The sequence below is a fragment of the Solanum verrucosum genome, unplaced genomic scaffold, assembly GCF_900185275.1.
Source record: "Solanum verrucosum unplaced genomic scaffold, falcon-dt-bn FXZP01000184.1, whole genome shotgun sequence".
Taxonomy (NCBI): Eukaryota; Viridiplantae; Streptophyta; class Magnoliopsida; order Solanales; family Solanaceae; genus Solanum; species Solanum verrucosum.
In genome coordinates this window covers 962,084-972,152 of record NW_026020302.1, presented here as the reverse complement: position 1 = coordinate 972,152, position 10,069 = coordinate 962,084, and the positions used below count along the sequence as shown (strand labels likewise).

Sequence of the window (10,069 nt, the reverse complement as noted above, 5' to 3'; positions counted from 1 at the left end):
TGAATTGCTCGAAGATGAAAAATGACATGGGATGGTTGTTCTTATATTGGCAAACGTTTTTTTTTTCAAAAAAGTTCTTGTGATACAAATTATTTTTCAAAACTTATAAAATAGTGTATGACTCGAACACACACATAATCAATAAGACGCTTAACATTTTTACTACTATGTGGGCCAGCATTGCACTTTTTTGTTAAGAAACTTTTCAGTTCTTATTTGGTTGACTATGGTCTTTCTGACTTCTCTGTCGTTTGAGTTTCTTTTTGTATTTTGTCTTTTAATATCTATACAGTACCATTACACATTGCATGCATATCTAATCTTGTTGTCCCTTATGGAGAGAACTGATCTTATCAAGGCCTTAAAGTGCTACAAGGTATGAATAATTTAACTTTTACTTAGTTGTGTATATATTTTAGTTTACTGTGATTATGTTTTGCATGTCTACTTTTGCATTTACATATATAAACACTTTAGCTTGGCCTCAAATGACAACTTTGAAAATGCACATTTACACATTTTAACTTTGGTTTAAGAATTAAGCACACTTTCCTGGATGTGCATTCTCTGAGTTGCGGTGTTTATGGGGCCAACTTAAACCAAGTTAAGTTGTTTAGATGCACATTTTCAAAGTTGTGGTGTTTAGTTGTCAGTTGAGGTTGTCTTTGTTATTAGAGAAATCATGTATGATAATGTCCTCTTCTTTATGGTTCGATCCTCTCCAGGAAGCAGTCAAATTAAAACCAAACTCCTCTGATGCTTATCTGTGCATGGGAAGTGTATACAAGGTAAGTCCTCTTGTATTGTGTCAATAAGGTCCAAAGGCTAAAAGTAGTGACGAAGCCAATATTTTCACTAACCGAACTCAAAATATAAATAAGTAAAAATCAAAAGTAATTTTAACCCCGTATATAGTATAGTGTATACTATATAAGTGTATTTTTTAGACAAAGGGGATGTGAAGAAATACATGATAAGCATCTTCTTTGCATTTTCCAGAATTTGGGAATGCCCCAGAAGGCCATAGTGTGTTACTAGCGTGCACTGCAAGTGGAACCAGACTATGCTATGGCTTTTGATGAGACTCCATTTTCACCATGTCGAGTCACATATCCTCTGCGAGAAAGGAAATTGGATTCTTTATATGGTCTTGAGCAATTCTCACCTCTTGAGTTGTCTCTGCAGTCCTCTTGGGTCTTGTATACCATGAACAAGGAAATCTGGAAATGGCAATACGTAATTACAGGAGAGCTATTGCCCGTGATGCTGAATGCTTCGAGGCGTATAGAAATCTGGTACTTAGCTCATTAAATTCATATCCTATATTAGCATTTTGTTTTTCTATATTAATTTGATATGGCTTTGAAAATGTTGCTTATAGGGTAATGCTCTAAAAGATGCTGATAGAGCGCAGGAAGCAATTGATTGCTATCATGTAAGTTTGTGTTCACTTATTGGCTCGTCATATGCTTTAATATCCTTATTCTTAATCCGTTTGTCCCAATTTATGTGACACTTTTCTTTTTCCGAGAATCGATTTGACTAATCTTTGAAGCTAAATTTTACAAGATCAACTATATTTTAAAACTAAAATTTAGAAATTCAAACACTATATGATAAGTACTATAATATGCATTTCTTCACAAGTTCGACAAGATACATCTTAAAATGTCAGTCAATGTTCACATAGTTTGAGTTTTGAGATGCGAAAAGTGTCATATAAATTGATACAAAGAGTAATTATGCCTTTCGGATGATTTCTCAACCTTTCTGATGAATGTATGCAGCAATGCATCTCTCTTCAACCTAACCATCTGCAAATACTATCCAATCCGGGAAACACTTTTATGAAGCAGTAAGATTTTTCTTAATCGCGATGATTCTCTTCTTAGCTAGCAATTTTCAAGAGTTACTATTCCTATTGTCTAGGAACATGATGAGTGACCTTGAACAATGTTATAAATCGATTTTAGCAGTCACAACAAGGATCTCAGCTCCTTTTATACGTGCAACAGGTAAGCATTTTGTTAGTACTTCCCAAGAATGCTTAATTTGCAGATCAGTAAAAAGCTTTCTTGTACAATTTTTAAGATAGCAGGGAGGGACTATGTTATTTACAATCACTAGTGCCATTTCTGTATCTGGTTCTTCTTTTTTGATGCAACTTTCAGGGAAATTATGGACTAGCCATGTCATGCTGTAATGAGGTACTCAGAATTAACCCCATGGCAACTGAAGGACTGGTCAATCGGGGTAATATATACATAGAGATTGGTAAAGTTAACGAAGCTATACAAGACTACACGCAAGCTATTGCCAATAGTCCAACCATGGCAGACACTCATATATTATTAGCTTTAGCTTACACGGTAAGGTATTGTCGTTAAGGTTAACAAGCTTCGAAAGTTAAAGATCCCTTTTATACGTGTTCCTACCTGTTCATTCTGCTTATTCGTAATGCTTTGATTTTTCGTGTAGTCGCAACGTTGAAGCAGATAAAAAGCTATAGACAAGCTTTGATGCTACGTCCGGACTTCCCCAGAGCAACCTGTAATCTTTTCCACTCGCTACAGGTCTGTTCACTCATTTATAGGCACTTCCGTAGTTCAGTTAGAAATCATGTCATGCTCTGTTTGCTTAGGTTCTGATCTTAAGCTTTATTGTTAGTATTTTCTTATTTTCCAAGTGTTGTTTAAGTCCGTTGCCAAACTGTTAAGCAATTAATTATGTAAGAAACTTCATAAATAATTTGCATGTGCATCTTGTGCACGAGGACGTGTGATTGGTTTCATCTTGTGCATAGTTTATTTTTCCCTTCCAATCTCATGGTATGCAGTGTGTCTGTGATTGGGATAATCAAGAGGAGATGTTTATTGAAGTTGAAGGAATACTGAGAAGACAGATTGAGGTATTACAACTACTTTCTGACCAGTACAATTTACATGATTGCTTCGCTTTTCATCACTATATTACTGGTTACTATATTTTCCTTTGATGTTGTGCCTTGTCATATACGTCTTTAGATGTCCATTATCCCGAGCATTCTGCCTTTCCAGGTAATTGCGTTCCCTCTTGATCCAATGCTTGCTCTAGATATCAGGTGAGGACATTTCTATTGGATCGATCACAAGGGTTGAACAATGTGAGGTTGATACTGACTGTTTCTTTTTGCTTGTACAGTCACAAATTTGCCAAATACTGCTCTTTGATAGCGGCTCGCTATGTACTTTCTCCTTTCACGCATCCACCACCTCTGTCAATAAAGGGATGTGGCAGGAACAGTAGACTGAGGGTTGGGTGAGTTTCTCTATACTTCTCTGATACAATGCGGAAATGACAATAAAGGATAGATAGATAGACACAAAATGGAATTTATTGTGAACTAAGGCTCTTGATTAGCCATAATCCACAATTAAGGAATCCAATAAGCACCTAATCTCTTAGATGAATCTCAAGAGGATGAAATAAGCAAGCAATCTCTCTAGGAAACCCTCAAGGGGAATGATTCCTCAAGCAAGCAATCCCTTCAACATTGTTTAGCAACAATTGCCATTGCCCCAACTCTCAAAAGAGTAAACTCAAATACTCAATTCATCATTCATCCAAAAACTAACTCCATCTAAATGAGCTCTTCTCAGTAATTTATAGTCTAGGCTAGCTATTACATCAATTCCCAAAAGTAACATATCAAAAATTGCAAAAATAGCCAAAAGTACGCATCCAGGCCTGACATGTGATCCACAGATAGAATATGCAGCCCACATGTTGCTCCGTCTTCTGATTGGCATCTCCCCCATTTGATGTACGTGGTCTCAGGTATGATCTGTAAGTGCAGTATACGCCCCATTTATGGCTCTGTATGTTGTAGCTTCTGAGGACAGAATCTACACTTCCAGCTTTTGACATAAAGTTTGATGTATAGGCTGTAAGGTGTATCTGCTCTAGCCTTATCCAGGTCGTGTGTGGTTTGTGCAGACCGTACTCTGATCCGCATGTCGAGTCAGAAATCCTCTTTCCAGATTGTCTTTCAAATGCTTCCATCTTTTTGAGCAACCTTTGCAGTGCTTGGAGATCCCAAGCTTGACTCCCCGTAACCGACCTTGGTGCAACTTGACTTGCATCATTTCCTTCTGGGGCTCTGTTCAATTTATGACACTCTTTCCGTTTTAGTTAGTCCCAAAAAGGATGACTTGTTTCTACATATTTAGTAACAATTCAATATTAAACTTCTCATTTTACCCTTAATGAGATGACATACACAAAATATCTATGACTTGTTTTAGTCCACAAGCTTCAAAAGTTTTCCTTTCATTCTTAAACTCTGGACTAGTCAAATACCATCTTATAAATTGGGATGGAGTAATGTTTATGCGTTGCTTAGGTTGATATCTGCCATAAGCTCTTCATGACTATTGCCTGCTGATTGTATGTCTTAACGTGTCTAGATATGTGAGCAGTGATTTTGGAGACCACCCAGTATCACATCTGATGTGTTCAGTTTTTGGGATGCATGACAGAGAGAATGTTGAGGTTTGGACAATTTCTTCCTTTTTTTCGATGTTTAGCACCACTGTTGGCAGTCTGTTCTTGTTCATGCTAAATTTACAAGTACTTTTCCTAGGTGTTTTGCTATGCTCTAAGTCCAAACGAGGGTACAGAATGGGAGATTTGCATCCAGTCTGAAGCGGAGCATTTTATTGATGTGTCGTCCTTGACATTTGATGCAACAGCAAGGATGATTAATGAGGATCGAATACAAATACTTATCGATCTTAATGGTTATACCAAGGTACAGGTTGAACTTCATCTAATGGTTATACCATTGTTTTCTGGATGACTTTGTTTATCTAATGTTATATTTTTGACTTCGGAATGATGTGTAGCAGGGTGAAAGAAGTGAGATATTTGCCATGCAGCCAGCTCCAATCCAGGTTTTGTACATGGGGTTCCCTGGAACCACGGGGGCAACATACATAGATTATTTGATTACAGATGAGGTAATTTTCTTGCGACACCCTTGGCATTATACATTTGATGTAACCTTTGCTTTCTATCGGGTCCTTCGAGTGTAATTTCCTTGTATGCAGTTTGTTTCACCTATAAAGTATGCACATTTTTACTCAGAGAAGCTTCTACATCTCCCTCATTGCTATTTTGTCAACGATTATAAGCAAGTAACCTTTTCTTGCTGTTTCTGAGCTTTATATCAAATCTGATTTCACCAAATTTATCAACGAATCAATTATATGTATGTTGATGAGTCTTTTTCTGTAGAAAAACCGTGATGTGCTAGATCCAAACAGCCAACCGACACGTTCTGATTATGGACTGCCTGTGGATAAATTCATATTTGCATGTTTTAATCAGCTTTACAAGATGGATCCTGAGATTTTTACTACATGGTAGTTGCTTGGAATGATTTCAATTGGTTAACTGTCACAAGCACTTGCTTTTATAAAACTTGTTGAATTGGTATGTCCAGGTGCAATATCGAAGCGTGTACCAAAAAGTGTTCTTTGGCTTCTTAGATTTCCAGCTGCAGGGGAGAAGAGGCTCCGCGCATGTAAGAGAATACCTGTTTATTGGTTTATGTAAAGTCTCTCCTAATTCAGCTCACTTGTTACAGATGCTGCTGCACAAGGTCTGCAACAAAACCGAATTATTTTTACAGATGTTGCAATGAAACGAGAGCACATCAAGCGCTGCTCCTTGGCTGATCTTTTCTTGGATACGTAAGAAGATTAAGAACGTTCCGCGTCTTATCTTTCAAGAATTTAGTTTCATTCATCTCATGTTCTTGAATGCTGTTTCTTTTTTGTCCCAAATAGGCCATTGTGCAATGCACTTACCACAGGAACAGATGTTCTTTGGGCTGGTCTACCAATGATTACCCTTCCCCTTGAGAAAATGTCTACTAGAGTTGCTGTCTCCCTGCTACAGGACTTGGGGATGAGATGATTGTCAGCAGGTATGTGTTCTATACTTTTATGACCAACAACGAGAACAACAACATATCCAGTGTAATTTCACTAGTGCGGTCTAGGGAGGACAGTATGTATGCAGACCATACCCCTAACCATTATATCGACTTTCATGTTGTGACAGTATGAAGGAGTATGAGGAGAAGGCGGTGTTACTGGCACTAAATCGTCCAAAGCTCAAAAATCTCACCAATAGACTCAAGGAGTATGAGGAGAAGGCGCTTTATTTGATACAGCGCGCTGGGTGAGTAAACAAGCACAGCAGTCTTAGTTAACTAAACGACCTTCTTGCTATGTTGTTCGAACTCCTCTCTAAAAATGTATGGAATCCTTCAAAAGTAATGTATTTTTGGAGAATCCGAGCAACAAAGTTGAATGAACATGGAATGCTCATTATATCTCCTTGCATTTTCAGGTGAGGAATCTAGAGCGTTCTTATTTTAAGATGTGGAATCTCTATTGCTCCGGCCAGCATCCTCAACACTTCAAAGTGACTGAGAATGACTCGGAATTTCCTTTTGATCGTTAAATGTGGGAAGGAGGAAAGAACATGACTTTTTCTTTTGTACAAGAGAGCGCGGAACTCAGATGCTATACTAAACTAGGCGAAACTAGGCGTTACCTGAAGAGCGGAGATGCACAAGAGAGATTTCAGGTTATATAGTTGAATGATAGTAAATGAAAGCATTTTGTCTAAAAATTGCTCCACAACTTCTGTTATCAAAAATTGAGCTTTGCGTTCCTATGGTTTTGAGTTTAAAATGTTTTTTAATACGAGATCATATCATAAGACAAAATATCCATTAAAAATTAAATTGAAATGCGTGCAAATTTACTCTAACTTAACTAATTGAAAAGTGAGTGATGGAGACAAGATAATCCTATTGGCAGTCACGCAAATCTAGGTGATTGGAATATGTGTAGTTTTTGTCTGAACAAAGAAAGTAAATAGGTTATTGGCCAAAATTACATAAAAATAATCAACTGTTAAGAATTTATATGGTCTCCTATGACCTAGTTTTGAAGAAGAGCAATATTAATTGAACATGATTATTGATAGATCAAAAAGAAATGTTAATCTAATCGAAATCTCTCTATAATAGTCTCGTTTGTTATGATTTTCTTTTTACAAGTAATACTCAAATTCTTTCTCCTTTGCATTTCCAGGTGAGGAATCTGAACGAAGATATTTCGAGATCATATATTACGTAAGATATTTTGTAGAATTAATGAGATGTGCATAAATTGACTTGAAATAGTAACTAAAAATAGTAAAATATAACCATAATTTATCTATAACAACATACTAATACATATGTCATTCATTGATTATTGCATCACATAGTACACAAGTGAACTCAAAATAGGCTACAAATTAAAGTACTTCAAAATTAGATTAACAACCTCATTTTAAACATTAGCACTAGTAGAAGTTTTAACTTTTAGCCACAATCAACCATCAAAAAGAAATTCACTTGGTAGCCGGTGAAGGAGAAGGAAAAAACGTAAGCAGTTCCTTCTTCTGCTTCTTCTCCCAAGATTTAACAACCACAACAGCATCGAACAATTTTGGTGAACTAGATGATTTAACAATAGCTGAGATTTTTAGGTAATATTTAACACCAGACACAACTTGTTTTTCCGCTTCAACAACTTGAGAAAAACTCAATAAAGAACTCAAAGCACCATTTTGTTTCCGCAAATTTCTGTTGTGTTCTTCGACGCAGTACTTACCTAGATCTTGAATTTCCTGATTTGTTTTCACGTCTTTGATTTGTGTTCTTCCGCCGAGTTTTCCGCCTAATGCGTTTGATGAAGAAAATAAAGTGAAAATGAAGAAGAGAAGGAGGATTGATGAGAGAATTTTTGTGGATTTCGCCATTGGAGATTGGGGATTTTTTTTTGATGGAGAAGAAAGGAAGAAGGGGGAATTATATATAGGAGTTTTTTTTGTTGGACACGTTATGGGGGTGGTGGCAACATGTACGTGACGCTGCGTATTTTGTGAAAAAGAGGACAAAACAGTCTGTTTCTAGTGTTTCTTTGTATATTAGACGTATTAAAGTCTAATTAATTTGAATTTATATGGCATAATACTCTATTTGAGGAAAATATTTTCTATCAAAAATTATTTTATATTTAAGGCTCGAATCTGATTTCTGTTTAAAGGAAGAGCATCACATCTATTACGTACATCATTGTTTGTTAGCTAAATAATTTTAGGATTAGGGTTTACAATATATTAGTAGTAATTTTACTCTAATTATTAATGATAGAGGGGAATTGATTAGGATGGGTTTAAGATTGACAATCTAGGAGACACGGTATGTGAAGGTTCATAAGGAATATATAAAATAATTAGTTTAGTTGGTATGTGTGATTTTAGGTTTAACGATGATATAGCTCAAGAGGTAAATTTGTGAAATTTGTAAGGTATAAAAGTCGAACATGATTTTTTATAGTAGATGGGGCGAACTTTAACGTTGGATGTTGAATCTTTAAAAAGGGTGTATATGATGCTAATGATGAAGGGCGATATGACTTGTGTATTCAATTTCATTGTTATAACTAATAAGATGCAAAATTACTGTTGTAATTGTTTCTCTTCGATGAATTATAGACTAATAGAGAAATTAATCATTTAAACGATGTCACATAAACTGAATCATGATAGAGTAATGCTTATCTGTTTTCTTCATGTCTAACTATGGATGACTAAAAGGTGAGTGTCCAATTGTGGACAAAAGGCAATTTGCAATTGTCATTCATTTGTCATTTTTTCTTTTTAATTTTTAGTTAATTGTAGATGTTATATGAATTTGTTTTATCCCTTGAGCTTTTCTCTTAGTCTTAGGTCATTATTATATTGACTTTCATGACCACAATATTTAGGTACACAATACTAAATTATATAAGTTAAATTGGTTGTCTTAGTACTTTTGTTAGCATTACAATCATATTAAATATAAAACTAATCCTCTTGCCATATACAATTAATCATGCTGCTCCTGTTTTCCCTTCTTTCAACTGACTATTTTCAAAATCAAATAAACAAATAAATAGTAATAAAATAGTAATTAATTTAGCATAATCTGTGGCCTAATACTTGGAACTACTTTGGTGACATATTCAGCAACTTGATATACTATATATTATATTTTCATTCTTTCAGTAATAATTGAAAAATAAAATAATAACAACTATACACTATATCATCAAATAACTTTATATGTTATCAGCAAATAGCTTTTGTTAGGCAGGCTGAGGTGTTTTTCTTAAAACTAAAACCCACTATATATATGGATGGAATTTATAAACTAATGAACACTCGTTAAATAATATTTTGTCTAAGTTATAGAATCTAATGAAAAATGTTACCATATTTGACGAGTATTTCGGTATATCGTGATACTATGTCTTAAGATAGCCATTTTCTGTCGGCTCCTCAATTAATGTAAAATAGCGAAGCTTAATGACATTGATCACACCTATTGTCCAAGAAAAAAAATATTCATCGTCTTGATTCTTTTATTGACAATATTTTTTTTTAACACAATTGATCTGTTTAAGTCTATATCTATGATAACTTTTGTATATATATATATATTACACATATTTAATTAGTTTAAAATTTCTATTTTTCTTAAACTCAATATCCTCTGATACAGTAGAGTATATAATAAGTGCCCAAAATAACATTGGATGACAGCAAAAAACTGAGGAATCAAAAACAGGTCTTGGAATCTGTGATTTGCAAATTCAATAAACGTCTTTTTGTTTCATGTCATTTTCATTCAAATATTTTATGCAATTCAATTCAATTCTAACATTCCTATAATATTTTATTTTTGTTCTTTCACCCGGGGTTCAGTACATGTATTGTAGCTGAATTAAATTCATCATATTTAAAAGTTTTACGTTAAGGATAAAATGATTTCTAATAAAAATAATTTTGTATCCAACAATGCTTGAACATGAGATTTTCACTAACATGTACGATTAGTAGACTTCAACCTAGAACAAATTAGGATTACTATATACATAAATAATCGCTAACATGTACGTAGTTCTATTTAAACTCGTTTGAA

At 34.7% G+C, this 10,069-nt stretch overlaps 1 protein-coding gene and 1 pseudogene across 1 annotated transcript; one reads left to right on the top strand and one right to left on the bottom strand.

Annotated features, from left to right (window-relative positions):
• Window positions 1–334: 334 nt before the first annotated feature.
• LOC125834828 (probable UDP-N-acetylglucosamine--peptide N-acetylglucosaminyltransferase SEC) lies at window positions 335–6,510 on the top strand (annotated as a pseudogene).
• A 759-nt stretch (window positions 6,511–7,269) lies between these two features.
• LOC125834853 (cysteine proteinase inhibitor B) lies at window positions 7,270–7,910 on the bottom strand. The gene has a single exon (XM_049514009.1). The coding sequence runs from the start codon at window positions 7,861–7,863 to the stop codon at window positions 7,453–7,455; it is 411 nt and encodes a 136-aa protein (XP_049369966.1). The 5' UTR covers window positions 7,864–7,910; the 3' UTR covers window positions 7,270–7,452.
• Between the last annotated feature and the right edge of the window lie 2,159 nt (window positions 7,911–10,069).